The 27,743-nt window shown below is 48.6% G+C and overlaps 12 protein-coding genes across 12 annotated transcripts; 8 read left to right on the top strand and 4 right to left on the bottom strand.

Annotated features, from left to right (window-relative positions):
- Nucleotides 1-731: 731 nt before the first annotated feature.
- On the top strand, nucleotides 732-1,661 carry EPUS_03154 (uncharacterized protein; the record flags this gene model as incomplete). Its single annotated transcript, XM_007802903.1, has 1 exon — nucleotides 732-1,661. One exon carries the CDS (start codon nucleotides 732-734, stop codon nucleotides 1,659-1,661), a length of 930 nt encoding a protein of 309 aa, XP_007801094.1.
- Nucleotides 1,662-2,059: 398 nt separating this feature from the next.
- Nucleotides 2,060-3,985, top strand: EPUS_03155 (ATP-dependent RNA helicase HAS1; the record flags this gene model as incomplete). Its single annotated transcript, XM_007802904.1, has 2 exons — nucleotides 2,060-3,661; nucleotides 3,728-3,985. The coding sequence occupies 2 exons, from the start codon at nucleotides 2,060-2,062 to the stop codon at nucleotides 3,983-3,985; spliced, it is 1,860 nt and encodes a 619-aa protein (XP_007801095.1).
- A 1,414-nt stretch (nucleotides 3,986-5,399) lies between these two features.
- EPUS_03156 (uncharacterized protein) lies at nucleotides 5,400-9,246 on the top strand (the record flags this gene model as incomplete). The annotated part of the gene is made up of 10 exons (XM_007802905.1): nucleotides 5,400-5,828; nucleotides 5,884-5,961; nucleotides 6,006-6,103; nucleotides 6,157-6,357; nucleotides 7,359-7,704; nucleotides 7,820-7,886; nucleotides 7,927-8,070; nucleotides 8,128-8,280; nucleotides 8,316-8,578; nucleotides 8,611-9,246. The coding sequence occupies 10 exons, from the start codon at nucleotides 5,400-5,402 to the stop codon at nucleotides 9,244-9,246; spliced, it is 2,415 nt and encodes an 804-aa protein (XP_007801096.1).
- A 683-nt stretch (nucleotides 9,247-9,929) lies between these two features.
- Nucleotides 9,930-12,578, bottom strand: EPUS_03157 (uncharacterized protein; the record flags this gene model as incomplete). The annotated part of the gene is made up of 4 exons (XM_007802906.1): nucleotides 9,930-11,917; nucleotides 12,035-12,167; nucleotides 12,217-12,422; nucleotides 12,557-12,578. 4 exons carry the CDS (start codon nucleotides 12,576-12,578, stop codon nucleotides 9,930-9,932), a joined length of 2,349 nt encoding a protein of 782 aa, XP_007801097.1.
- A 926-nt stretch (nucleotides 12,579-13,504) lies between these two features.
- Nucleotides 13,505-15,553, bottom strand: EPUS_03158 (Mitochondrial import receptor subunit tom-70; the record flags this gene model as incomplete). The annotated part of the gene is made up of 4 exons (XM_007802907.1): nucleotides 13,505-13,752; nucleotides 13,809-15,054; nucleotides 15,103-15,197; nucleotides 15,244-15,553. The coding sequence occupies 4 exons, from the start codon at nucleotides 15,551-15,553 to the stop codon at nucleotides 13,505-13,507; spliced, it is 1,899 nt and encodes a 632-aa protein (XP_007801098.1).
- Nucleotides 15,554-15,984: 431 nt separating this feature from the next.
- On the top strand, nucleotides 15,985-16,797 carry EPUS_03159 (uncharacterized protein; the record flags this gene model as incomplete). The annotated part of the gene is made up of 1 exon (XM_007802908.1): nucleotides 15,985-16,797. The coding sequence occupies one exon, from the start codon at nucleotides 15,985-15,987 to the stop codon at nucleotides 16,795-16,797; it is 813 nt and encodes a 270-aa protein (XP_007801099.1).
- A 356-nt stretch (nucleotides 16,798-17,153) lies between these two features.
- Nucleotides 17,154-18,404, top strand: EPUS_03160 (uncharacterized protein; the record flags this gene model as incomplete). The annotated part of the gene is made up of 2 exons (XM_007802909.1): nucleotides 17,154-18,046; nucleotides 18,107-18,404. 2 exons carry the CDS (start codon nucleotides 17,154-17,156, stop codon nucleotides 18,402-18,404), a joined length of 1,191 nt encoding a protein of 396 aa, XP_007801100.1.
- Nucleotides 18,405-19,154: 750 nt separating this feature from the next.
- Nucleotides 19,155-20,575, bottom strand: EPUS_03161 (Tryptophan--tRNA ligase; the record flags this gene model as incomplete). The annotated part of the gene is made up of 2 exons (XM_007802910.1): nucleotides 19,155-20,127; nucleotides 20,184-20,575. 2 exons carry the CDS (start codon nucleotides 20,573-20,575, stop codon nucleotides 19,155-19,157), a joined length of 1,365 nt encoding a protein of 454 aa, XP_007801101.1.
- Nucleotides 20,576-20,873: 298 nt separating this feature from the next.
- On the top strand, nucleotides 20,874-21,719 carry EPUS_03162 (uncharacterized protein; the record flags this gene model as incomplete). The annotated part of the gene is made up of 1 exon (XM_007802911.1): nucleotides 20,874-21,719. The coding sequence occupies one exon, from the start codon at nucleotides 20,874-20,876 to the stop codon at nucleotides 21,717-21,719; it is 846 nt and encodes a 281-aa protein (XP_007801102.1).
- A 658-nt stretch (nucleotides 21,720-22,377) lies between these two features.
- EPUS_03163 (uncharacterized protein) lies at nucleotides 22,378-23,119 on the top strand (the record flags this gene model as incomplete). Its single annotated transcript, XM_007802912.1, has 2 exons — nucleotides 22,378-22,534; nucleotides 22,593-23,119. The coding sequence occupies 2 exons, from the start codon at nucleotides 22,378-22,380 to the stop codon at nucleotides 23,117-23,119; spliced, it is 684 nt and encodes a 227-aa protein (XP_007801103.1).
- A 1,526-nt stretch (nucleotides 23,120-24,645) lies between these two features.
- Nucleotides 24,646-25,088, top strand: EPUS_03164 (uncharacterized protein; the record flags this gene model as incomplete). Its single annotated transcript, XM_007802913.1, has 2 exons — nucleotides 24,646-24,751; nucleotides 24,826-25,088. 2 exons carry the CDS (start codon nucleotides 24,646-24,648, stop codon nucleotides 25,086-25,088), a joined length of 369 nt encoding a protein of 122 aa, XP_007801104.1.
- A 995-nt stretch (nucleotides 25,089-26,083) lies between these two features.
- Nucleotides 26,084-27,410, bottom strand: EPUS_03165 (uncharacterized protein; the record flags this gene model as incomplete). The annotated part of the gene is made up of 3 exons (XM_007802914.1): nucleotides 26,084-26,654; nucleotides 26,714-27,207; nucleotides 27,255-27,410. 3 exons carry the CDS (start codon nucleotides 27,408-27,410, stop codon nucleotides 26,084-26,086), a joined length of 1,221 nt encoding a protein of 406 aa, XP_007801105.1.
- Between the last annotated feature and the right edge of the window lie 333 nt (nucleotides 27,411-27,743).

Below are 27,743 nucleotides of genomic sequence, written 5' to 3' on the forward strand. Positions count from 1 at the left end.
CACTGCCTCTTTCAAGCGAACATTCATCACTAAATATGATCTTGCTCCACTTAGCCCACGTTTAATTTCTTTGTTCTTGACATTATTTAAGTCGTTTGATAGCCAATTGAGGAGTTAATAGAGGTCTTTTTTTAGCTAACTAATTAGTAATGCCTTCGTCTTTGAGGATTCGATAGATAGTCTTTCGATAGATACTAATACCAACTTCGGACTTGATTTCTTAATAAGTAGCCTTTGGATTAACATGAATAAGACGTAGAATATTGCGTTTCTGAACCTTATTCAAGGTCTGGGGGCGTCCTGAACGGGGCAAGCTTTTGCCTTGGTTGCGCAGTGGATTTTGAGCAAGGGTATTGAAAATGGTGGATTTGCCGCATTGCAAATTTTGACTAATCTTTTGATTTGTCAACCCCATAGCTTTGTACGCAGAAATTTGACCTCGTTGGTATGGAGATAACTCCTTGCCATAGCTCCTGTTAATTTCAAGAGGCGCCAGAGCCTTGCGTTGAGCCATAGGAGTTGTTTGAAAAAGGGTGTAAAAAAACGCGTGTTCAAAAATAACGCGTTTTGGTCCGATACTTTCGCGCGGGGCTGTAGTAATGGTGAAGCGCCGAGACCTGTAGGGCCGGAGCTAGGGGCCAAAATTCTTGACAGTTCTCACCATCCTCAATAACCCCCCCTATCTTTGAACGCTCTCAACTCCACCAAATCAACTCCTATTTAACTACGAAATGGCCAGAACAAACAAAACCACCCGAAGAACCTGTCGACAGGTTAATTCGTCAGTTTCGATTACCCCTACGTCGCCACGGCGATCACAAACAATTGTGGATACCCCTCGAAGAACGCGCCTTATTTGCGCCGCAGAGTCTACCGCTGGCAAACTACCTCGTAAGGAGTTATTCAAAGCATATGGAGTTTCTGAATCTACTGGCTATCGGTTACTTAAGTCGAAATCAACGCGCCGCAGCGAACGCATACATAATCGAGGTCGAAAGCGAGTTCTTGCTCCTTATCAATGTGATGCTATTGAAACAGTCGAAAATGCCTCATTTCAATTTGCAGCTACCTCTCATTATGCTATTGCAAGAGCTATTGGCTTAGATAATGGATCTGAGCGAGCAATTCGAAGAAATATGGCTGAATATGGCGTGGGGACCTTTATGGCGCAGCAGAAAAAATTCATTTCTTCTACGTCAATTGAAAAACGCGGAATTTGGGGATTTGACCGTCGATATTGGCATTTAAACGACTTCAAACGCTATAAATATAGCGACGAATCACACTTCGCTTGTGCCTTGCAACGACAAGCTCGAATTCATCGTCGTCGTGGCACAGATGCGCGAAATGCTCCCAAAAAGGTCCAATTTCGATTTAAACGCCGAAATCAAGTATGGCACGTTTTTGCGTACATTGGATGGGATTTCAAAAGCAAGCTACACTTCTACACAGGCTCAGGAGCAGGGGGGAGACTTACGCAAGTTGATTATGTTACTATTTTGGAGGAAGTTGTTGCTCCTAATTGGGATCCTAATTGGGTACTTTTAGAGGATAACGATAATGCTCATGGCACCCGTGGCGATGCCGATAACAAATGCAAACAACGAAGAAACGTTTGGGCATCAGTTGGGAATCTAATCCTCCAGAGTCGCCTGATTTGAATCCAATTGAGTCGATTTGGAGGATAATAAAGCAGAGGTTGAAGAATCGAGGGCCAATCTTCGATGCAGAAGCACTACGTAAAGCTATTAAGGAGGAATGGGATAAAATCACTCTGGATGAGATCAATAAGGCAATTAGTACGATGCCAGATCGAGTAACTGCCTTAAGAGAGCGAAATGGGCTCCCTATCCCCTACTAAATAGATATAGAAATAGTGGTGTTGACGAGAACTGTCAAGAATTTTGGCCCCTAGCTCCGGGCCAGAAAAAGCCTTGGCACGTACGCTAAGGCGACAAAGGTTAGTTGCCCTCGGCCTTAATTATCCAAAATCCCCGATCAAAAAGTTCGAGAGGCTCTAGATTTTTGCAGAGCGAAATATTGTGCGCCAGACGTCAACATGGCAGACGTGGATGACCAGATCAAGACTACAAAGAAGCGAAGAAGGAAACATGGGAAATCTGTTCCAGAAGGAGATGATGGGAAGAAACCGGTGCAGGATGACATCAAGTCTGCGACTGAGTCCGCTACTCTCTCCCCCCTGCTCAATCAAGCCGTTCAGAAACCTCACAAGAAGCGGAAGACAAGCCACGACTCAGACTTAAAAGATTCCTCCAACCCAGAGAAGGCGGTCCAAGTGGAGAGTCCGGCGGGCTCTGCGCCTGAAGACTCTGATGCAGCAACTTCCCAGGTTGAGGACAATGACACGACAGACATTGTCAACGGCTCGCATGCACCGCAAACAACGACTGATCTCCCTACGGACTCTACCCCATCCCTACCACAGGTAGAAGCAAGCGCTCAGACTTTCGCTGAGCTCAACCTTTCCGAGAAGACCATGAAAGCAATAGAAGGCATGAACTTTTCCAATATGACTGAAATACAACAAAGAGGCATACCACCGCTTTTGGCAGGTCGTGATGTACTTGGTGCTGCAAAAACGGGATCAGGAAAGACGTTGGCGTTTCTGATACCAGCTGTGGAAATGCTCTCGGCCTTGCGCTTTAAGCCTAGAAACGGCACTGGAGTCATCGTTGTATCACCCACTCGTGAGCTTGCATTACAGATCTTCGGGGTGGCTCGAGAGCTCATGGCTCATCATTCCCAAACATACGGAATTGTCATTGGTGGGGCGAATAGACGGGCTGAAGCAGAAAAATTGACAAAGGGGGTCAATTTACTGATTGCGACGCCTGGACGACTATTGGACCACTTGCAAAACACCCAAGGCTTCGTTTTCAAGAATGTCAAAGCTCTCGTTATTGATGAAGCAGACCGCATCTTAGAGGTAGGATTTGAAGATGAAATGCGTCAGATTATCAAAATTCTTCCTAAAGAAGAGCGGCAAACCATGCTTTTTTCAGCTACACAAACCACAAAAGTCGAAGATTTAGCCAGGATTTCCTTGCGTCCCGGGCCTCTCTACATCAATGTCGATCATAAGAAAGAGCATAGTACAGTGGCTGGATTAGAGCAAGGCTATGTGATATGTGATAGCGACAAGCGATTCCTCCTCCTATTCTCCTTTTTGAAAAGAAACCTCAAGAAAAAGATCATCGTTTTCTTCAGCAGCTGCAACTGCGTCAAATATCACGCCGAATTACTGAACTACATTGACCTACCTGTCCTCGATCTGCATGGTAAACAGAAACAGCAGAAAAGAACAAACACATTCTTTGAATTCTGCAACGCCAAACAAGGCACCCTGATCTGCACCGATGTCGCAGCTCGTGGTTTGGATATCCCAGCGGTAGATTGGATTGTACAGTTCGACCCTCCGGATGACCCGAGAGATTACATCCACAGGGTCGGACGGACAGCGCGAGGCTCGAATGGCACAGGGAGAAGTCTGATGTTCTTGCAGCCGAGCGAGGTGGGTTTCTTGATACAACTGAAGGAGGCGAGAGTGCCTGTTGTAGAGTTTGAGTTTCCTGCAAAGAAGATTGTCAACGTGCAGAGTCAGCTGGAGAAGCTGATTGGGCAAAATTATTACCTTAATAAGGTACGTCTATCCGGCCTTCATACACTGTCTTTGAAATGCTAGGCTAATAGTAGTTGGTGCTTACAGTCAGCAAAGGATGGCTACCGATCCTACCTCCAAGCTTATGCTTCGCATTCTCTTCGTTCAGTGTTTGATGTCAACAAACTCGATCTCATCAAAGTTGCCAAAAGCTTTGGTTTCTCCACGCCGCCGAGGGTGGACATTCAGCTTGGAGCGAGTATGAGTCGGGATAAGAAACAGAATGGAAGGAGGACGTATGGAAGTCAGCCCAAACAGCATGGTGGTGTTAGATTCAAACGGAAGTATAATAATGGTGATAGTTAAGGCAGAGAGTCGATGTCAATAGACCATTCTACTGAATTGACCTGATCATGGAAAGCAAAGTAGCCTTGATACCTCTAGCTGACTATCGTCTTGGTCTGTGGTTGATGCAAGGAGCCCCGTTATCTAAGATTAGCTGCTTGGGATAACTTGCACTTCTGAGGTAATCGACCTTTCGCCTTCAAACATTCACTGTGCACCCCATCAGAAACGCTCTTTGAACGAGTATCTGCCCTCAGTTCGGTTTTCAGTCCTCCCCTATTACGTGTCCCGTAAGAGAAGTTGCAAATCTCTCTCATACGCATAGACTTCCACTATCTTCCCTGTAGCGTATTAAGGTGGACATGACCGTACGACAAAGCCCAAATATCGATTTTTTCAAAGTTGGGTGAGGAGCATCATATGGGTGGCTCTTCCGGGATCATCACTCTAACGTCCGGAACGAATCATGTTTCCGGCCCCAGCGAACGCCAACTTCCGAAGCGGGTAAGTTAACACCTGCAACTAAAAAAAGGCTTATATGCGCAGATGTCCAATCGGGATGCCCAACACAAATTCTGGCTGACTCTTCTCGGCCGTAGGACCAGCATTTGTACCAGCCAAGTTCAAGCTCCCAATTGTTTGCATGCAGATCCAGGTCCCAATTTGAAAAGCCTCAGCCAAGATACGAGAGTTGTCCGAGCTTGAGCTTAATCTGTTCAGGTTGTTGACGCAACTTTGCTATTCTGCTCCCTGCCGTTCAAGCTCGGAGATGATTATCTGGCTGCCTCCTACTCTAGATAGTGGGCAGAAATATTCTACCTCGGCTTCTAGAGGTCGTACGTCTGCTCGTCATCAACATGTCTCCCGTTGTCAGGGATGCAGAGAAAGTCAACTCGCATGAACTCCAACCAAGGTCAGGCATTGCTTCATGGTGGGAACATCTATAAGTAAAGCGTCGCCATGACGTTGTATCATGGAACAGTGCCTCTTCGGAAGGCACATATGTCACGTCTCACCATCTATTCAAGCCGGCAAAGATGTTCGAGGAGACGAAAAGATAGATGACAGACCAATCGCGGGCACACATCAGATACCAAATCCATTGACTGTCCCCAACGGCAATGAAGATCCTTTCGAAGGCGCTCAACAAGGCGCCATCATTCTCAATCTGAGAAGCTCGAGGTTTATTCCAAGGGCCTGAGCACAGACATTAATTGACATGCAGGCTCGTGATGTAGAACGATCATCTCACAGAACGGCTGGATGCGCGTTCAAGAACCTCAGTGCCCATGGCTATGGCATTCCAACCGTTTATCAGAAAGATGTTGCGAATATATGGTTGCAAGCTGGCGCTCTTGTCCGAAAGTTGCTTGGCACTGGAAAGTAAAAGATCCAGATCTTACGGAGCTTCGACGGCTTGGTGGAAAGTGGCGAGATGTTGGTTGTACTCGGCCGGCCTGGCAGTGGCTGCTCAACCTTTCTAAAAATAACTTCCGGCGAGACTCATGGTTTCAATGTTGACCCGAAATCAGAAATCAACTATCAAGGTATTTCTGCGCGACAAATGCATCATCAATTTCGTGGTGAAGCCATCTATACGGCCGAAACAGACGTCTATTTCCCACAATTGACAGTGGGCGAAACCTTGTCGTTTGCCGCCAGGGCCAGAGCACCACGGAATCGACCCCTAAACATCTCAGGCGATCAGTACGCCGAGCATATGAAAGATGTCATCATGACCATGCTGGGGCTTAACCATACCATGAATTCAAAAGTTGGTGACGATCTTATTCGGCCGTTAGTGGCGGTGAAAGGAAACGAGTTACTATTGCAGAAGCAGCACTTAGCGGTAGCCCTCTGCATTGTTGGGATAACAGCACGCGAGGACTTGACAGTGCTAATGCGCTTGAATTTGCAAGACCCTTCGATTGGAAACTGAGCTATCTGGCTCCACGGCCTGTGTAGCAATCTACCAGGCATCCCAAGATGCTTATGAGGTAAGAATAGAGCAGCGTCGCTCGGAAAATGCCTAACTTCCAAGTTCCAACGGATCTTCGACAAGGTCATCCTGCTATATGAAGGCCGCGAAATCTATTTTGGGCGTACACAAGATGCTAAAGACTATTTTACTGCGATGGGGTTTCTGTGCCCAAGCCGCCAGACGACCGCCGATTTTCTGACTCCCCTACCAGCCCACTGGAGCGAATAGTCAGACCTGGATTTGAGTACATGGTACCTCGGACCGCAGATGAATTTGCTGCTGCTTGGAAGAAAAGTGCGCATCATGCTCAGCTTATGGTGGACATTGAGGACTACTATGACGAATATCCTGTTGGTGGTGAATCTGTACAGACCTTCGAGAATTCCAGACGAGCTCAGCAAGCGAATATGCGGTAAGTGACACTCCTGAGCTTTCGGATATGGACGACTGATTCGGTTACAGACCAGCCAAGTCGTCATACACGCTATCCATAACCCAGCAGGTCCAATTATGTATGGCTCGAGGTTTTCAGCAGTTGAAAGGAGATGCAAGCATAACTTTGACTCAATTAACTGGGAACTTTATTACGGCGCTTGTCGTTGCGATCATATTTTACAGTTTACTTTCGGACACAGACAGCTTCTACGGCAGAGATGCCCTAATTTTCTTTGGACTACTGTTGAATTATTTTGCGAGCGCTTTGGAGGTGAGCTCCCCGCAAGGCAGCTTGATTCAGTACCGAGCTTTCCACAGATATTGACTCTCTACGCACAACGACCGATCGTCGAAAAGCATGCCAGATATGCTTTATACCACCCATTCGCTGAAGCAGTATCATCGATGATCTGTGATCTACCTTATAAAATTGTCAATGCTATCACCTTCAACCTACCGCTTTATTTTATGGTTAACTTGCGCCGAGAACCTGAGCCTTTCTTCGTTTTTCTGCCTTTTTTTGTCTCAACACTTACGGAGTACCATGTCTACGATATACCGCACAATCCGTGCAGCATCTCGTACTTTAGCGCAGGCCTTGGTGCCGGCTGCGATCATTCTTCTTGCTTTAATCATTTAAGCCGGCTTCATTCTCCCAGTCGGATATATGGGACCCTGGTTCCGTGGAATTAACTACCTCAATCCCATCGCATATGCTTTGGAAAGTTTTGTGCTCAACGAGTTCGCTGGTCGAAGTTATCCATGCTCGACATTTGTGCCACAAGGACCGGGTTATGTGGACATTCGTGGGAGAAATCGTGTGAGAAATCGTGTTTGCTCCGCTGTGGGTGCTACTGCTGGCTCGAATGTGGTCCTTGGAGAAGCCTATTTGAGAGACAGCTTTGGCTTCTTACGAAATCATCTTTGGGGGTGATGCCGCTTGGCTTTTAATTCCAGATTATCACTAATAGCAAGCAGAAACCCTGCAATAATCTTTGCGTTCATGATCTTCTACATGCTCACATACCTCTTCTCGACAGAGTACATCTCAGCTGCAAAATCGAAAGGAGAAATCCTACTCTTTCGCCGAGGCTATGCCCCAGCACATGAACCGGAGGCACAATCTGACATCGAAAAATCAACCGACGCTGGACAAAGTTTGGATCAGGCTATGGACCGGCAAGTCTCCGCCACGATTCAACAACAAACTGCGATCTTCCAGTGGAAGGATATCTGCTATGATATCAACATCAAGAAGGAACCTCGCCGTATCTTGGATCATTTAGATGGCTGGGTCAAGCCAGGGACACTGACTGCTGCTATGGTAAGGATATGACTCATACGTTGTGCAATAGAAATATGCTTATCAGCTATAAGGGCGTTTCTGGAGCAAGAAAAACCTACCCTTCTCGACGTTTTTGCCACCCGGGCGACAGTAGGGGTGGTGTCTGGCGAAGCTTTATTTGATGGGCGTTCGCGAGATGCCTCATTCCAAGGGAAAACTGGGTATGTCCAACAGCAAGACCTTCATCTGAGACATCCACAGTGCGAGAAGGACTCCAGTTCAGCGCCTTGCTACGTCAGCCAGCGAGTACTACCAAACAAGAGAAGCTGGGCTATGTCGAAGAGGTTATTAAATTGCTCGACATGGAGGCATATGCAGACGCCGTTGTTGGCGTACCAGGAGAGTGTATAGCCTACTACTACTACTACCACCACCACCGGCTGCAATGGCTGATAGTGTTAGGGCTCAATGTTGAACAACGTAAGCGACTGACCATAGGCGTGGAACTGGCAGCAAAACCTGAACTTGTTCTGTTCCTTGATGAACCAACCTCCGGCCTTGACAGCCAGACCTCCTGGGCCATTCTTGACCTTCTCGAAAAGCTCACAGCCCATGGTCAAGCCATCTTTTGCACTATGATCAGCCATCAGCCATGCTCTTCCAACGTTTTGACCGTCTCCTCTTCCTTGCTGCTGGCAGCAAACCTGTCTATTTCGGCGAGATCGGCCCATCCTCCTCCACCCTAACAACCGACTTTGAGAGAAATGAGGCAGAGCCATGTCCTCCAGACTCCAATCCTGCAGAATGGATGATCGAAGTCATCGGCGCCGCCCCCGACACAACCAGCTCCATCAACTGGACAGAAGTCTGGGACAGCAGCGCCGAAAAGCCATCCATCACGCTGGACTTGACCGTATGAAAGCACAACTGTCCTCTCTCCCTCAGACTCTCCAACCATCACCATCCAAAGATGACTCGACCTACCGGCCCTTCGCCGCCCCCTTCCACACTCACATCCGCCTCTACCTCATCCGAATCTTCACACCAATACTGGCGCACACCAACCTACATCTACAGCAAACTGCTCCTCTGCATCCTAACCGGCCTCTTCATCAGCCTCTCCTTCCTCTACTTCAACAACAGCTTTTACTCCCACCCTCCAAGGCCTCCAAAACCAAAATGCTGGGAATCTTCATGCTCATGACCATCTTCGGCAACATCGTGCAACAAAATCTTCCCCAACTACCTCGCGCGCAACGTTCGCTGTTCGAGGCCCGCAAACGCCAAAGCAAGATCTACAGCTGGCCTGCCTTTTTACTTTCCAACATCCTCGTCGAACTGCCCTGGAATACGTTCCTGGCGCACGTGGCGGCGAGCGTCGAGCCGCGTGTCTGGTGGCGCGATTTCGGGATCGTATTGACATTCTCCGTCTTCAATGTATGCGCCGCGCTGCTGTTCTACTGGTTGGCGAGGGGGGTGCCCAAGACGAAAGACTCCCACGGAGAAGGGGAAGGGGAGGGAAGGGCGGGAAGGGTGAGAAGGGGGAAAGGGAGAGGGAGAGCTCAGGACATGCCTACCTAGTTAGTGGATGGCGTATCTGAAGTATCTGACTCATCACGATCGAGAGACCTACCGTCAGGATTAACTAGTAGTGCAAGCTCTTTCTTAAGAAGTTGAATAGATAGGGTAGGAAGGTAGTTAGTTGGTGATCAATACTCATATTCGATATCTCCTCCAGTTCAGATCTCATCGATTGGGGAAGGGTCGATGAATCATAAGCAACCCAACAGCACAGAAGAGAAAGGAGGAAAACTTCAAGACAGACATCCTCGATGACGATATCTACACATCCGTCTGGATAAAGTTCAGACGAGACAAGAGCTGCTAGACATTTGGCCGGGATTTTAAGGCACAAGATCATTCGGAATTGGTAGGTGCATCATGTTCACTATCCTACATCGATGCAAATCTACATCCATGAAAATTGACCAGCCTCGCGAGACATATGTGGAAATAGGAGTGAAGTTTTATGGCTAAGCTCTGAGCATGTCATTAGTCGAATTTCCGAGACTGATTTGTCTAAGAACCTGTGATGCGCAAGACTCGAGATTGAGGCACAATCATGATGCTCCTTTCCACTGCATATCTCCATTGGCGCTTCGTAGAACCTCACCACTTGCGAGAACCTTCGTGAAAACACCTTGCCTGTACTCCTGTCCCCGTTGAATCGGAAAGTTTCAGCCTGTTCAGATTCTTGAGCATCCTTAGACGAAGAAGTCCTGAGGAAGTGACACAAGCGCGGCAACAACACCAACCCCACCGACCACCGCACCGGCTAGAGCTGTAGCAGCCAACGTGGCGAAGCTGGTTCTTCCAGTCTCATTCCCGGTTCTCGCACGCTTCGCTGGACGCTCCTCCTCGTTACCAGTAACGGATGGCACAGCCTGGAGGGCTTTAACCTGCGTCATGCTCGCGATTTTGGATTGTGAGCGGCAGGCAGGCGGTTCTGCAGCTTCGATTTGCGCAACATGGTTTTGGGTCGTAGATGTCGATTCTGGAACGGAACTACTGGTCATGTCGTCTGCCTTTCGTTTGAGTTTGTTGTCGTTCTGAGATGGCATAGGTTCATCCGCGACACGCTCGACAATGCTGTCGATGGATACCTTAGCGGTGGGTTTAGACGCATTCTCTGGGACAATAGCTACTGCTGTTAGAGCATTCATTGAAGAATTCGGCTTAAAGATTGGTGGTGGTTGCCATGGTGGCTGGGGCAAGGTACAGCTCGGTCGATTAATTTGCTTCGTGCCGGGAAAGCTTTGAGCGTCAAGCATAGACATTTGTGACTGGTAGGCGCGGAGAGGATCAGATGGTACTTGCCCCGGGGCACAGCTGGCACCATAGGAATATGGAAACTCGCCAAATCGTTCATCGTACGGAGCGTGCGACCTGCCATCAAATGTGCATGGCCAAGCTGAGCTGTAGGCTGAAGCCATCGGAGTCGACCACTGCTGGGAATTGGTGTATGGGTATTGACCGCCTGGGACGCCCGAGTTATGGGTCGGAAATTCACAAGGTTTTGCCATGGCTGCATCCGATGGACTGGGGGCTCGATTCAGAGTATTGGCAGGCAGACTGAGGCGTGTGGCGTGCATAGTAAAGTTACCGGGACGCATATTGTACGGAATTGCCTCGGGCTGAGTTGTCGTTGTCTCATAATCACCACAGGTATCCTTTGGCATTGACTCTTTGGTGCCAAATGTCTTGTTCGGAAAGTGGTCAAAAATATCCTCGTCGCGTTCCATCCCGATGTCATCAGAGAAGTCAGAACGACTGCTCTCACTATCGGTCGAATCTTCTTCAGCACGAGTTGTTTTTGTTCCATGGTCCTCCGCGATCAACAAAGCTTCTTCATCAGAGTCGCTGCCATAGTCCGTCACAGCATCATGCCCCTGTTCATCCTCGCTATCATCGACCATGAGAGCAGGTGAGTTGGGGTCATCAGAGTCAGATTCGCTCTGTGTGAGATCCTCATCCACCAGTGTGGTTCCCTTGTCTAGATCAGTCGGTTGACTTGCCACATGGCTACTTCCATAACCACTGGGTTTTGCGTTAGGGTAGTGGTTGGACTCTTTGCTCAGAGAACTGGTCGGAGGACTGCTGTTGTTGGTAGGTGATTGCTGGTCTGAGGACATTGAACTCCCGAAAGAGGAGGTATTATGCTTGTTGAGGTTTATTGCCCATTTGTCCGCCTGCCGCTCAGCCTCGCTGAGTCCTGAAGGGCCTGCGGCTGCAGGTGACATTTGCAAAGCTGGAGAAGACGGATAGGCCTTGCCGTCCATTGACCTAGGCAATGGACTTGAAGCGGAGCTGGGAAGAGGCGGCAGAGGGCTAGTGGGTGAGTAAGCCGTTAGTCGCCCTGTGTCTTTGGACATTGCCTCTTCAATGCAAGAATGATCGATAGGCGAATCGGCGAGGTCAATTATCTGAGTAGGAACAACAACTTCGAGCTTGGGTTTGAGGACTGTTTCTTGTACGAAGGAGATATCAGCGTCTTCCCCATCTTCCTCGTCGTCATAGTCTGGCACATGGAAAGTGTTTGGTGGAAGTTCGACCTGAGACGTTCCTGGCGCTGCTTGTGGCTGTCCAAAGCTATAAAATGGCGTCAACCAGAGACCAGCAACAATCATAGGGGAGATATACCTCTCAGCAACCCACGAGTATCGCACGACGACATGGAGCGGAGGGAACGACTCTGGTATTGCCAAAATGTTAGACATTGTCTCCCATTCAAGCTTGTTCCTTGATGGTATCCCCCGGATAGGCTGGCGGCAAGAAAATGGTGCAGGTGAACCGTTGACGAAGCACGTACCTGGTCCTCGAGTCACCACGTTACCAAATTTCACAAGATCTTCATCGTACAGACGATGGCGTTCACGTGCTACAACCCTCTGATCCTCTACGTACGTTCCGTGCATAGATCCCACATCTTCGATGTAGACGCACTGAGCAAATGTCAGCAGCTGTAAGCTGGAGTAGGAGCTGTTGGCATACCCGATCATCTGGATCCGCTTTGAGAACTGCATGCTCTCTGGACATAACACGAGAATCAAACCAGGCATTGTAGCTGGCCGGAAAGAGTTCTCTATTCCCTGACTTGGAGCCTCGGCCGATGCGGATAGCGTAGGTGGGGCTTCTCAGGATGAAGTTGCGTGTTGGATGTGGATCCTCGGAGTTGAGAATTTGGAGCTCAACAGAGACTGTGTTAAGAGAATCATCAGCGCATGCTCTTCGAGTAAAAGAGCATATATTATAGCGTTGGATGACCCAGTAGGTTGGTGTGCTTGAGGGTCGAGTCATGCTGTTCCGTGATGGCAGGGTGTGGATGACTTACGGTTCCTTCTAGGCTGAGCCATGATATTGTGAAGCTGATGAACGGTATGAAACTGAGAATGACTTGAGGAGCTGGGTTTCATGAAATGGAAGATGATGAGTAGGCAGCTTGGTTGTTGCTGGCCTTGGACACGGAAGGCTGCGGTGAAAGTGGAGGGGTAAGCTGCAAGGCGCTGCGGCCTTACAAGCGCGGCCTTACAAGCACGTCAGCTTGCCAGTAGTCTTGACTCCTAAAGTATTCCTAAGGTATTCCTAAGGTATTGCCAGAGATTGTAAGAGTAGCTAAAGAGGGCGTCAAAGGATGAGACTCACCCAGCACAGAGGATGAGAGATGATTGAACGAGGTCAAGTGAGAACAACTGAATGGACGACAGCAGGAGTGAGGTGGGGGTGAGTATCAAGGGTGTGAGTGGTGGAGTGCAAGGTGAAGCTAAACTGAGTGGCTGCCCTGGCAGTGGTGTGTGCAGTTGATTGGTGCCACTGGTGCCTAAACAATAATGCATATGCTACTCGTTGCCTTACTTGCGGACTACAAGCAATGACCACTGCTGCTAGGGCATGTAGAGGTGCGGTGATACACGACAGGCTGGAAGGATTTCCACACCCCATGCATCTGATTACCTGTGTCGGTGTCCGAAAAGGTTCTAGTTACGTCAGATTGGGTACAGGAAGTAGGCCATGCCATATTATACGTTCCATCCTTCTTCGACGATCCTATCCGTCCATCTATGTTACACGGGCCATCTTGTGCAAGATATGGCCATGATGCACCGGCGCTTTTGATGACCGAGAACATGAGCAGCAATCACTAGCATTAAGTACAGGTAGAATCGAAGACTCGGAGGTAAAAGCCTTGAAAGGGGAGAAAGAGAGTAGAGTGGGAGGGAGGTCGCTTCTGCAGTGCTATGACAATGGTAGGGACTCTTTGCCTGTATTCAGCCTTGTTCTTTCATCTCATTGGCATCCCGGGTCCAGCGGTGCCCATTTGCTGTAGTCGTTGAGACAGTTGAGGATATTTCTCCGACACCTCTAGCTGGGTGCGCGTGGCCTCTGCATAGGACAGAGCGTTCACAATCTCTCCTTCCGTTCTGGACAGCTCAGCAGCCCTCTCGAAGTATTTAAGTGCATCGGTGACCTTGCCTTGTTGTAACAGCAGCTGGGCCATAGTAGCAACAGCAATGTCACACTCAGGGTCAACTGTTAAATGGTCAGCCGTGCGATGAAGTAGAATATTTCAATAGAAAAATGCTTACTGATCAGTGCTTTCTGGCACAAGCTCTCCGCCTCCTGAAAGTCTTGTTTCCATTGAAACAAGGCTAGAGCCTTGTTGATCAGTGGCAAAACGTTCATGCTCATTGGCTTGCTCTGCTTCTCCATGTCCACTGCAGTTTCGAATTTTTCAATTGCCTCTTGGTACTTCTGCTGGTCAAGTAGAAGCTCTCCATAGTAATTGTACACGTCAGGAGTTTTGTCGAACTTCTTGATCGTTCTTCGAAAGGTTGCCATGGAAGAAGCCACCGAGCCCATCTTATACTGTGTCACACCAAGCTGAATGTGGGAGAAGATGAAGGCTGGGTCTAGATCGATTGATTTTTGATAATCCTTGGCTGCTTCCGGGAATTCGCCTAGAATGAAGTGCAGCTGAGCTCGATGGTAGAAGATGTCGGGATCGTCTTTGTTTTGAGCTGTTGCCTGCTCAAAGTCGTCTGCCGCTGCCTCCCGATTGCTCATCTCCAGATGCATGCTCGCTCTTTTGATGAGGCTTTGGGTGAGCGAGGGTTTCAGAGTAACGCTCTTGGTTAAGTCCTCCAGAGCCTGCGTGGTGTCGCCTTCTAGATATCTGAAAGTAGCGCGCATGTTGAGTCCAAAAGCTTCATGTTGACCGAGATCATTGAGCTCAATCGCTTTTTCGAATGATTTCGCTGCCTCCTCGTAGCCTTCACCGGTTTTCTTATCCAATGCAATAAGACCCCTCTGTAGCTGCCCTAGTCCAGTATTCTCATCCAACTGAACAGACTCTTCCAGCCCAGCAGGAGGAGGTTGAGGACGGAAGCTTTGTAGGTAATTGGTCACGAATGTAGGACTGGGTAGCTTTCTGCCCTTTGCCTCTAGGATAGCCTTTCCTTTCTTCTCGGCGACCTTTTTCAGCAGCCGTTCAACACTCTGTGCGCTTTGTTCGTTTTTGAAGCCATCGATGATGCAGCTGGCCGTATAGTCGAGTAATGCTTCACTATACATGCCGAGGTGCTCGTAAGCATGCGCTCGCCTGTTCAATGCTTTCACATATTCTGCATCCATCGCAATGGCAGCACTCGTATCTTCGACCACCTTATCCCAGTCACTGAGGACGTTGTAGCAGGCCGCTCTATTAGAGTAGTAGACGGGGTCAGGCTTGCAGAGGATCGCTTTGCCATATAGTTCAATTGCTTTGTTGTAATCTTTCGATCCATAGGCCTTGTTGCCTGCAGCCTTCAATTTTGCCGCATATGATTTGCGATCCTGTGCACGTCAGTGGAAGGATATTGGGATAGTGCTGAGAAATGCTACCTCTTGGGAGAAGCTATCGACCGTCGTCTCGTCTATCTGTGGGAGGTCGTCTTCCGCTTCTACTGAGGCTGCCTTTGGAGCTGGCATCGCTGTCCCTGCAAAGATCAGCAGGCATGATCAGAGCAACGTGTGTTATCATACCAGCTTCTTCATCTTTGATACTAGGAGATGCACTCTTGCCATCCTCTGCTGCTTTTTTCTCTTTCCGTCGTTCTTTCTTGCTCTTTCGTTTCTCGTCTGAAATGGATGCGCCTTTGATGTTCTTTCTCGAGTCTGAAAGATAATATACAATTCCAGCTCCGGTGATAACCACAACCGTGCCAGCTATGGTGTAAACTATGGCCTTGTTTTCAGTTGCCCAAGTGCTTACACGGTCCCATAGTGATGATGATGACGATGGCGGTGATCCAGACGGTGGTGCGAGTTGTACTGGAATGGGCACAGTGGACATTGTGAGAGGGAGCAGGAATAGAGGAACAAGAAAAGCAATCGAGACCGGTAAGAGGCTGTGACAGGCGCGTCGCGCAACAATGAGAGATGCTCCCTGTGATGATTGCAGCAGAAGTCAATCTCCAAGATTTCTTCCCAGCTATCGAGTACGCTGCTCCCTTTCTAACCAATCAAAGCGCGGCAGCCAGAGCTCCGCATCACCTCCGCAGTATAGTTGTGATCATGATTTCTGCATCAAATTCGTGTTCACATGCAAAAGTAGTATGGAATGGCAGCGTTAAATCTTTCCATGTAGTCTATTTGCTCCTCAACATCCAACGATGTACGCAGAAAATCACTAGCTTATCCCCTGTCGATGTCTCCTCATGTTACGTGTTTACAACCACCATCTTTCTATCACAGAGCTTCCTACTTTAGTCCCATGCGCTGACCATGGAAAAGGCGGAAAAGGCAGAAGATCCTGTACTCAGGGTTTCTTCTTCTACGAGCTTCTACATCTTCACTTCTTATCTCTGGAGAAATCATGTTGAGAGCACGAATCACGGTGGCGAACATTATTTTCTACCCTATCATCGTGACCGTCTTGTCTCAGCAGCAGAAGCCTTTGGTTGGACTGGTGTTACGACCTTTATAGGTGGTGATGGAGGCATGAAGAGACTTTCAGGCATTGTGGTGGACCATCTCAAGACTGTCTGTGAAGAGGAACCTTCCTGCGCGATGAGGAAGATAAAAATCTGCGTCTACAAAGATAGCCGTTTCCACATCGAAACCGCCGCCATAACACCGACAGATTCCTCTAATGTATTTTACTTGCCTACTAATCTTAACGAAGTGGCTACTTTAAATTGTCGTTGCCTCGTTAAGCTGGATTTGGAATCCACTCCTACGTCACTCTTTACTTCTCACAAGACTTCAGAGCGTATTCCCTATGACCGAGCGCGAGGAGCAGCAGACATTGCCCACAAACCACCCACTACCGCAGAGGTCCTTCTGTTCAATCCTCGTGGGGAGATTACGGAGTGCAGCGTCTCAACGCCATATTTTCAACGTCATGGTCGCTGGGTAACACCATCCTTGTCCAGCGGAGGTAATGCAGGCGTGACTCGTCGCCTGGCTCTGCAAAATGGTCTCTGCGAGGAGCAAACTGTTTTCGTGGAGAGTCTCCGCCACCAGGAAATCATCTGGATCAGCAATGGAGTTCGTGGTTTCATTCCGGCGACCTTGCTCCTGGAACCTCTGAGTTGACTGGGTAGGTTAACATCCTCATTCAATTACTGAAGGAACTTGTGGTCCTCTACCAGCCATACTGCGTGTTTCTCGGCTCTAGCCTACCTTGAAAAGCTGATTCATAAGCTCAACAGGCGGTGATGAGGGGCTTCATCCTGTCTCGTCTACACTGACCTAATTAGTTTTTCTAACTTCACTTATCTTCCTCCCAATCCCCCATTCTTTTGAACTTTCGAATTCACTTTCATCTACAAGTAGTCCTCACCGGACTACTACGTCCCAGCACGCTCACTCATTCTAGAGCAATTGAGTGGTACCAAGCAAGAATACGGTATTGAAGTCTGAATCCACATCCACTCTACCATCACGTCAAAATGTCTGCAATCTCGACAGTCTCGGAGAGCTTTCAGATTACGACGATCGTCCGCTATGAATCAGGTCTTCTAGCCTCTCAGACATCTCAGACTTGCATTGCGGACAAGTTCATGACAATAGATGATTTCTATCTTCTCGCTTCTCATCAAGACAAGCTCATGAATGCTGCCAAACACTTTAATTGGCCGGTCCAGCTGATAGAGCTCTATTCGGGTACCCGAGGCCTACAAATCTTGTTTGCAAAGCTTCTACTCCATATTCATGAAGACAGAAAGGGTGATGCACCGCTCCAAGTCCTTGTTGCCTTGGCCAAAGATGGAACATTGAGCATCCGCTCCTCCCCAGCTCTCATGCCTGGACTGCTGTTTGCAACGGATCTGTTCGACAGGAAGAGGGAACCAAACCTCGGGGACTCTGGTGGTTTGTACAAGAGGGTTCCAGTTCGAGTTTTGATTGATGATCAAATTTCCCTCTCATTCGGTACTGTTTGGTCTTCTTCAGTTCGAAATTCAAGCTTCGGTAAGGCTTCAACAACTCATGAGAGCCTTATTGTTAGCCGGTACAGCGAAGTACTTCAAGGACAGTTTACAACGCCATACTTCCTCCGAAATGGTGCCTGGATCACACCAGCTTACTCAGGGGTAGTCGCTAACAGCGTAACCAGAAGGTACGCGCTCGAGAATGGGCTCTGCAAAGAAGGTATCGTTCTGAAATCTAGCCTAAAGAATGGCGAAGATTGCTGGCTTAGTGATGGAGTCAGGGGATTCTTCCAGGGCACAATATGCCTTGATCCCTCCACTTTGCATGGAAGCAGGCCCGAGGCACACTCTAACCGTGATAGGGCAATTCCCAAGCGGGACGAAAAGATCAGATCCGAGGGCGAACTGTCAAGGTAAGCAATTTCTAGAAGGCCAAGAGTCCGGTTTGATAGCTGACGAGTATGGGAATTCAGCACTGAAAGTGCTGGCAACCATTTTGATGACGAAGATGATGACGAACTTCAAATCATCCCCAATCCTTTCACCTCCAGCGACAACTTTCAGGCAGTCAAAAGACCCAATCCCTTTGTCTCATCGTCACCTTCACCGCCACTTAGACGCTCCAAACGTGGCCAACCAGGCTTTACCCCCCTTCTTCTAAAAGACAAAGACGACACTCTTCTGTGCGATGGTTACAAGGCCGTACCCAATCCAGAACACAGAGGCCGGATTCTTCGTCCTCGCCCTCTTCGTCCATCGAGGCCCGCTTAACGATACATATTAGCTTCCGACTCGAGCTTTCAGGGTCCAGCTTCACCCTCAATTCAAGGGCGACATGGCCCGCATCGTGACAAGCATTTTTCAGCCAGCAGTTGTACCCTCTAATATGCTGGGGGAAGTCTCCGTTGCGGCAGCATTATCATGAGCCTAATTAGTAAGAGCTGCGTGCTCGACAGCAAACCTACTGTTGCTCATTTTAATGGAGAACACGGATCGATGGAGTCGCAGTCATGGCTCGAGGTCGGCTTTTACATTGAACGCGCTTCTAAACGTGCTGCCGTCCATGCAAGCTGGCTTGTTGCATTTGTAGCTCACTAGGTCAGGATACATCTATGGATTTAATTTACGACCCGTTCAGCAACGCTTGCAAGCTAGATAGCAGATTTAATGACCAGCATTAGCTGGCGTTTCCTGAATCATGAGTCTGGCATGCCACAATTGTCCTCCGCAGCTTGCATACCAAACCTCACCATATTCTTGTCTATCCATTAGGACATTTCCTGCTTAGCGTTCAGCAATTGGAATGCTCCAGAGTGCAGAAATCGTTTTTCATATCATTCTTCGTCCCGTCTCGCCGTGGTGTGAAGAAATTCCATCACTTTCGTGACTCATGGTCTAATTTCGCCAAGCCCCCTTGATCCCTTCTCCGGCCGGCTCACATACTACTGGTATGACAAGTATGCGTCAACGAACATCAAGCAACAACACCATAAGTCGTGCGCGCGCAGCACACATGGTTACTTAATTTTTCAATTCTCCATTTGGCTTCCCGCTTTTCTCCTTCTCCTTCTGAGCTCCTTTCTTCTCCACCACCTCCGTAGGCACCGGATTTGGATTCCCACCCCACGTCAACCCCCTAACAGCCATAAACTCCCCCCTCATCTCCTCTGTGACCTTCTTCCTCCTCTCCTGAAACCCAGCCACATACTCTTGCAGATACTTGATACAAATCCCTTTCAGCTCGCCCGTCAACATCTCCCCTTTTTCGTAGGCATGCCTGATCTGCTCCAACTCGTTATCATCCTCCATGAAGAAGGTAAGATACTGGAATGCCACATCATATTTTGTCCGTCCACCCAGTTCCCTCTGTTTCTCTGCCGTGTCCTGCCCACCAGAGAACGCGTATTTATTGATTTTATTTTTGATCTGGTTCGGTGTGTCGGTCAGGAAAATGGCGGATATGTCTACCGATGCAGACATTTTCGATCCCGGGCCCTGGAGTGCCGGGAGGAAGATGGAGTGGATGAGGGAAGGTTTCTTGTATTTCATCTTCTCGGCGTGTTCGCGGCATTGGCGGAAATAAGGGTCTTGGTCTATGGCGCAGGGAATAAGGCAGGGTATCGATCGCGTCTTGAGCGGGTCAGAACCAAAGATATGCGGGAACGAAGTTGCGAAGCTGGTGGCGGATTGAGTGGCGCAGAAGTGGAATTCGCCGACGTTGTTGCTGTCGGTGAAGCCGAAGGTGGCGCGGACGGAATTGATGGTGATGCGTTTGGCCATGCGACAGATATTTTCGTAAAAGGCGCCTGACACATAGTCGAAGTCAGAGAAGATAAAGGTTTTAGCCGGGTCGAAGCCGATGCCGATGATGTCTTTGGCGTTTTCGGTGGTGAAGCGTTTGGAGTCTGAGATTTCGAGCTTCGGGCTGTGCATGTACTTTTCGTCGTCGGTGAGCATTATAACAAGGGGAACGTCGAAGACATCTTGGAGCCATCTACGTAAGATTGGACAGTTAGAAACAGGAGGAAAATCCTACTGGCTTGGTCATACTTTGTAAACTCGAAGGGTATTGCATGTCCAACATGTAATGAACCGCTACTCGGTCCTCTCCCCGTATAAAGATAAAACGGTTGGCCCTTTTCATGTCGATCCAATATTTTTTCAAGGTCTCGATGACTGAATACAATCCCCCTTCTCAGAAAGCGATGCGGCTTCTTGCCTGTGACTTTTTCGAAACGCTCAAGGAGGGTTGGAGATATTGGCGTTGCGCCGAACTGCTGTATCAATTTGGTATAGTCGACAGGTAACAGCTTTCCGGTTTCATCAACACCTCCAGAGACATCAAAAGGCGTTATTCGTTGTTCAACAGCATGAGACGAAGGAGCTTGTTCGGCAAGGGAAAGGGTGGTGAGCGCAGGCGGCTGGCCTGGCTCGTCGGCCATAGTCGAGATCGAAGCTGGCAATATCAAGACACGATTCTAGCCTGATTCAACCTTGACTTAGGATGTTGTCAAGACATCAGGCACAATACAATGCGCCCTTACTTGATAACGTGACTCCCATCTTTCATGTGCTCTATTCTGGTGGTTTTTGGAGCTCACTTTGAGATGACAGCCAAGACTCCACAGTTAGCCTTGCCTAATTGAGCTAAAGCTTATAGTGCGTGTGGAGCTTCAAGTTCGGTGGCAAAAGGATCATTCCCGCAATCCTCCCCAATGCGAAGCTGCACACTCCAATAGAATGAAGTTCTTCGAGAACTCCTCAAGCTATGATTACTCGTTCCCTGCTGTGACGCTTGCTTATTTTCTTCGATATCCAAATCCCTACTCGAAACATGTCCTCAGCACTGATGTCATTGATCGCTATGTGGATCCTTCAACGAAACGACTTCACACGACTCGCCTGCACCTCAAGCGATCCAAGGTGCCATCTGCCATGGCAAAACTTCTGCCAGCGGGCCTGACAGGCCCAGGAGGAGCACAGCAAAGTTATGTAGTCGAGAAAAGTACCATAGACGTCCGGGAAGGCTGGATGGAAACCGAATCGCGCAACATGGAGTGGACCGGGATTTTGAGCGTCATTGAGCGACAGACCTACAGGCGGCAGCCGCTACCCATTGAAACCTGGCGTGACAAGTTAGCTGCTAGTGATGAAGACACAACTCTCGGCGGCGGAGAAAGGGAGTGGACTTCATGCAAAACCGTCGTGTCCTTCAAGTCTCGGCTAGGACAGGCCATAAAGAAAAATGCCGAAGCCATGGCAAATGCAAACGAGGACGAGACCCCACGACAAGGCTTCTTCGCATCATGGTCAACTGCTGGTATACAAAGAACCATTGAGCTCGTTGGTGTGAAGCGGTCCAAAACTGCAATCATGAACGGCAAGAATGGGATGAATGTGGTGCTAGAAAGGCTTCGGAGTGGTGGGGTGATGGGTGTGCTTGATGGTATGAGAAACGATCGCTTGGAAATGTTGGGAGTTCAAGAGGGACAGTGGAAGAGAGCTTGGATTAGTGGAAACCAAGGGGGAGATCCAGACCCCTCACCACCAGACTTGAATTCTGAGCACCTGGACCATGACAGGTGAGGAAGACATAGGCTTCAGGGTATGTGTTGTTAGCTGGGAGCTCATTTAGCGAGGCGCTGGGCAGGCGTTATGGCATGAGCAGAAACCATTGATTGGGAGTATGGCGACGATGCCAGTTGTGGCAGTTCAGTGTGTATATGCTGTTGTTTGCTCTGGTGCAGTGGTCGAGATTCATCACAAGAAATCTTCTATCTTCTTATCATGTTTTATACGACAACTTCAATTGTTGTTAGCTGGGCCACTCCTGCCAGTTCATCCACCACGGGGAACCTCCCCGGAAAAAACTTGGCATCCACAAAATACCAATTGGATTTTGTTCACCTTCAACATGACGCTGTTCTGTTCATTGTCCAACATACTGCCAGCAAGTGTTTCCATTTCTTACACTGCAAAAGTCCGGTATTTATCGAACACCCGTGCTTTGCCAGAAAGCTTTTTACCATTTCTGCCAAGATTCTCTTCACTTCACCATCTTTTAAAACACTTCCTTTGCTATCTCGCTGCTGGTCTTCCGCTCTACCTTTACCGCTTCTTCCATCCTCCATCCGTCTCTCAGGAGCTCTTGTTCTACTCGCCGCGCCGCTCGCTACCTTGCAACCCCAGCTTTCGCCACTCGTTTCGAAAGCAACGGTCAAAGTTTCTGCTCGCTACCACCACCATGCATTTTTTTACCTTCATTACTCTAGTGGCTGTGCTTGTCATCAACCTACTCTGCACAGCTCCGGCCGCCGCATCACGGTCTCATCAGCGTGCGCACGATCTTGACACGGTGAAGCCAATCTCAGAATTAGGATGGACCGTACCACTTCTCTCAGGTTAGACTTACCGCAAGCTTACACTGAGAATCTCATGTCAGGCTGACTATATTGTCAGGCACATACGCGCTTCCTCCTCCTGCCGCGGACAAGACGTTGAAGTATCTCACTCTTGGTCGGGGCATCATGACCTATGGATGCAATGGCAACACACCTGGGAATGACCAACCGGTCTACCTTTACCAAAATACCGATCTTTATGACGTTACGCCCCTAGCTCAAAACCTCCCAGACGAAGCTGCTCTGCACTCGCTTGTTCCACATTTCTGTGAGTACGACTATGCCGAACTGAGAAACACATCGATGCACTGTGTTGGGCGAATTTACAATCAGTCCGACCATACCATTGTCAACCTCTTCGGCTTCAACGTTCCAGAGTTCACTATTGAAGTTGACCAGGTCATACCATCTCCAGGTGGCCAGACAGTAGATGGCTACTGGGACCATTGCACTACTATTGACAAAGAGTGGGAGATGTACCGCGTGGAGACGGCAGGTGGAGCTACGCCAACCACCTGTAAAGGGCATGAGAACTCAACCATTAGTGTTGCATATGCAGCTGAGTACTGGTTCTACCATTGTTAGAAACGACATGCAAAAGGAGTGCCACTGGACAATCCCTTGGGAAGTGGTCAAGATGCGGTTTGGTCAAATGGTATTCAAAAGCTTTATTGTTTTCGGATGCGAAAGATTTGACATAATCGATCGTAATGGGTGGAAGTTGGAGTTCAAATAGAACGATCACAATCAGAAGGACAGATGATGGCCAGCAAACGAGGATTTGCTTGCAGAGCTTTCAGAAGATCAAAGGAAATCGAAAGAGCTAGAATGTCTACCATAACGTATGACGGTTAAGCAACAGGGTAATCCATTGACCATGCTTCCTTCATTTTTGCATCTTGTCTCTTGCACTGTAAGACTATGGCTGTTAACCATACTGAAAGTGCTATGGCACTAAAATGGGTGGTCTTGGCTATTGTCTTCAATTTAATCAACATGATTGCTAAGTTACTAGCAAGGGACATAAAATACTACCAAGGTCTAAAGGTCTACTAATGATATATCGGCCTCCGCTACTCAATTTTCTAACTTTTTAGGTCTTACTCAACAAATCAATCAACCTCAGACACAATTAAACTGGACAGTTTCAGGGCTCATCATGGAAAATTACGAAACAGACATCACTGCTCGTCAGGGCGAACAACAGTATTTTCTCAAGTTGACAAGTTCTGTACAACCGCTGATGTGAACCTTATGGAATTTTCAGTACATCTTCGATGTCCCTAAATAGCGGGTGCCACATTGTTCTTTGAGTGTGAGCCACGTCAGATTGAGCTTTCGGTACCAAAGGGAGTCCCAGCAACTAAACAAGTTCGATAGTTTACCACGCGAAATCACGCCTCAATTATTCATGAAGATGCCCACCGTTTTATGCTTGTTATTCGCCTGTGACGATTCTCACGAGACCCTACTTCTGGTATCCTGCTGTACGAATGGAGTATACCAAGGGGACAACTCTAGCCAGGTTTCCCAGCCGAAACGTTGAAATTGAGGGAGACACAACAGATTCTGTGAGAATGGGGAGACTTTCGGCAGCACCCTGGTACGAGCGTGCCATGGCTAAGATTTGGTGGCTGCTGCATGAGATCTTCTCAGCATTTGCTTTGGGATTACAAATAGGCTCCCGTCCGTCGAAGATTCCCCAGTATCAACAGGCGATTTAAAGGGATCATTGGAGCGAAGTTCTGTATGGGCTTTGAAAAGTGATAGGAGTCAGTCTGAGACGATCTACAATCCCCTCACATTTTCGGAGCCTAGGCTGATGAAGTACGCTTTTCTACTGTCGATACTAGCAGACTATGATTACCCAGAAGCTGATCGAGATTCTCTCAGGCATAGTTGGGAGTCGATTGAGAAATCAGATGCATCACCCGCTTACTAAGCATGACCTCATATCCACCTCAAGTCGTCATAAGTAGAAAACGTTGTGTGCCCGAGGACATCGAGAGCTACATTGCACACAAAGTTCTACAAATACAACAATTCTTCACCAGATCCTACGAACTACAGTTTCCAATTCTTCATCAGGCCTAATTACATCATCTTCCAAAATGTCTCAAGACTACTCCGGCGAAGACCCCATGGTCCAAGCCAAACGAGCAGAACGAGATCTCAACTCCCACGAAGCCAAAACAGGCCATGAACAATCCAGTACTGGTATTCAATGCTAATCCGACTCGTTTCCCCTCACCTAACCCTCAAAAAGCTAATGATACTATCATCACCAACAGCAACAGAATCCGGCGTCGACGCAAGCGCAGAACATAAGTTCCCTGGCTCCAAAGTAAGCTACGGCTCTGCAGCCAGCGGCGCCGGCGATAACCGCGAGATCCCGTCTGAAGAAGGAGGCGCACAGCAAAGAGGTACGGGCCGGGTGACCAAGGCAGGGGATTTTGATCAGGGAGAGGCAGGGGAAGGGCCGGAAGATGTAGCGACACAGCGAGAGCAGGATAATTCGGGCAGTGATGACGTGAGAGCAAACGTGGGGAAATGAGTGTATGGAGAAGCAGATGGAGACGAAGAAGAAGCAGGGAGATGAGGTTGAAATTGGGAGGGGGCGGTTATCGCACTGAAATGAGGATGTGAGCAGACGGACGGGGCTACGAGGTAACAAGCTACACAAATAGCGGAATCAGATACCTAGCCTGCCCAACTGCTGTCTTTTTCAACGACGGGCTCAGTGGCATAAGAGAGCCGACAGAGCAAGCCTCAACGAGAAGCCAAAAGCTCTGTTGCCCAACTACTATCGTATCTGCGAACATGACTATGGATCAAGACTACCAAAAAGTGTGCCTACAGGAGGACGGACCCATATATTCATGTACAGACACCACTCTTCAAGCAGCATACATATATCCTTCGTCTCAACTGCTTTATTTCGGCAAATCACTTCCAACTATCTCTACCTCATAACATAGCTAACACCGCCCGCCTCCCCCCTCCCGACACCATCCAAGACAGAGCTGCCGACACAATATAACTTCACTAGTAACATACGTCACACCGATCTTTGGAACCATTTCTAACATCATGCCAATCGATATGCTCAGCTTTGAGACCATACAGGCCCAGAAACCTCCCATCACAGTTATAGTCTATATTGATCCGACAAAGGGAAAGCCGCGGCTGGAGCACGTTTCTACATCGCTTGCAGCAAAACAAAGCTTGTCAAGCAAGGTTGTACCGCTGATGGCTTGAAGTTGTTCGACAAAATTTGGGACTCTCCCTCTCCCTCTCCCTCTCCCTCTCCCTTCCTCCTCTCCATGCGGTATAGGCATAGCCAGGTCATCCTCGCAATATTCCATCCACTCAACCTCCATATCCGCAGACATCATAAGCGTAAGGCTTTGCATAGTGCGCCAAACTCTTGCAGCAGATCACGGGTGTGAAAAGACAGACCAATTCGTCCCGATTTTGAGGGAAAGTAGGATAAAATTTAATAAGGTTGCTTGCCCAAGTGTCTCCAACTCTATCATTGGTGGAAGCACTTCACCAACCATCTACTCGCCTCAATTTCAAGTGCAATCCACCTTCAAATTTGGTGGTCACTCCTATCTCGATACGGGCTTCGTCTGGGTTCGGGTTCACTGTTTCTCCCGTCCCGACAAATTCCACGTTATATCTTCCCACCAACGCAGCTATCATCACCAACATTTCCGCCCTGGCAAATCTCTCTCCAATACATGCCCTCGGGCCGTGACTAAAAGTGTTGAAGCTGTACAAGTCAGCTGCACCGCCCGCCGTGTCTAACAGCCAACGGTCAAGATCGAATTTCAGCGGATCCGATGACCACCGTCCAGGACTGTGATTGAGAGCCCAGATCGATATGCGGAAATTGGTGCCTTTGGGACACGGAACCCCTGAAACGGTGAGCTTTTGCTTTGCTATCCGCTGGAGCATATGCACTGGCGCATGAAGTCGGAGGGCTTCACTGACAACGGCGCTGGTGTACTTCAGATCGTCGACTGCAGCAACAGCAGCTGCCAATTCGCAATCTGGTGACGCTATGTTCGAGCGGACCTCCTGTCTGATACGCTCCGGATCGGTGGTGACCTCGACACTTCAAAAAGAGCCCAGCTTAAGGCAGAAGCGGTCGTCTCTTGCCCAGCGCCCAAGAACGTCATGCATTCATGGGTCAAGGCTTCTGAATCAAGGACACCAGACGACATGATAGCACTAAGAATGTCTGATGGCGTTTCTCCGCTCTGGAGGCCGACTTTTCGGTCGTCAAGTAGACCTGCAATTGTTTTTCGGATCGTGTTCAGAGCGATATTGAGTTCGCGATTGCGCTTCAGCGGCAAGATATTCAACAGCCAGGCTGGCAGGAGGAAGCCAAGCAACCTTCGACGTTGAGCTGATTTACTAGAATTGAATCCAGTTGCGTAATTCTTGGTCATTTCGTTGTCGGGATGCGCTACAGATTTGAAGTCCATCCCGAATCCAGCCGCGCCAATGATATCGAGTGTAGGACGACTGAGAAGGGGAACAACATCAACTGTGTCTGGGACGTTGTTCAGTTGGTCTATGAACTCAAGCGATTTCTTCCAAAACGTAGGGTAATTGTCTTTGATCTGCTTGAACTTGAACGCGGGCTGTAATAATCTACGTTGATTCTGTACACATGAATATTGATTCCCAATCGAAAGCATCTATGGCTTACTTTGTGATTTTGCCCTTCTGCCGTGACTAAACCGTCGCCCAATATACCTTGTAGAATTGCGCGGACTGCTCGTGGCTTCTCGAACTTATATGTTTCCAATTGCAAAATGTCCTTAATGCCTTGAGGACCGGTTACCAGCACTCTTTCGCTACCCATTATTCCATAGTAACGTATGAGGCCGTTGTTTGGGATGCTTTGCATCCATTTCTCGCACTCATGACTTTGTGGTTCGACTAGAAACCTTCTGTACAGTGGCCCTTGGTCGGGTGACGGGAGATGCCGTAGAGGATTGAACAGTGGCTTGAGCAACAGTCGGTACAACAGGACCAGAGAGAGCGCTGCAACGGAGAAGAGCTGTAATGGGAAAGAAGTCATATTTGCTCAACTTTTGAGCACCTTGTCAAAGTCACCGACAACGAGGGTCGTTAGCGATGCGAGAGCGGTCGCCGGAACAGTGCCAGCGGGAATGGGTAAGTGGAATACATAAGT

Source organism: Endocarpon pusillum, assembly GCF_000464535.1.
Source record: "Endocarpon pusillum Z07020 unplaced genomic scaffold scaffold1818, whole genome shotgun sequence".
Taxonomy (NCBI): Eukaryota; Fungi; Ascomycota; class Eurotiomycetes; order Verrucariales; family Verrucariaceae; genus Endocarpon; species Endocarpon pusillum.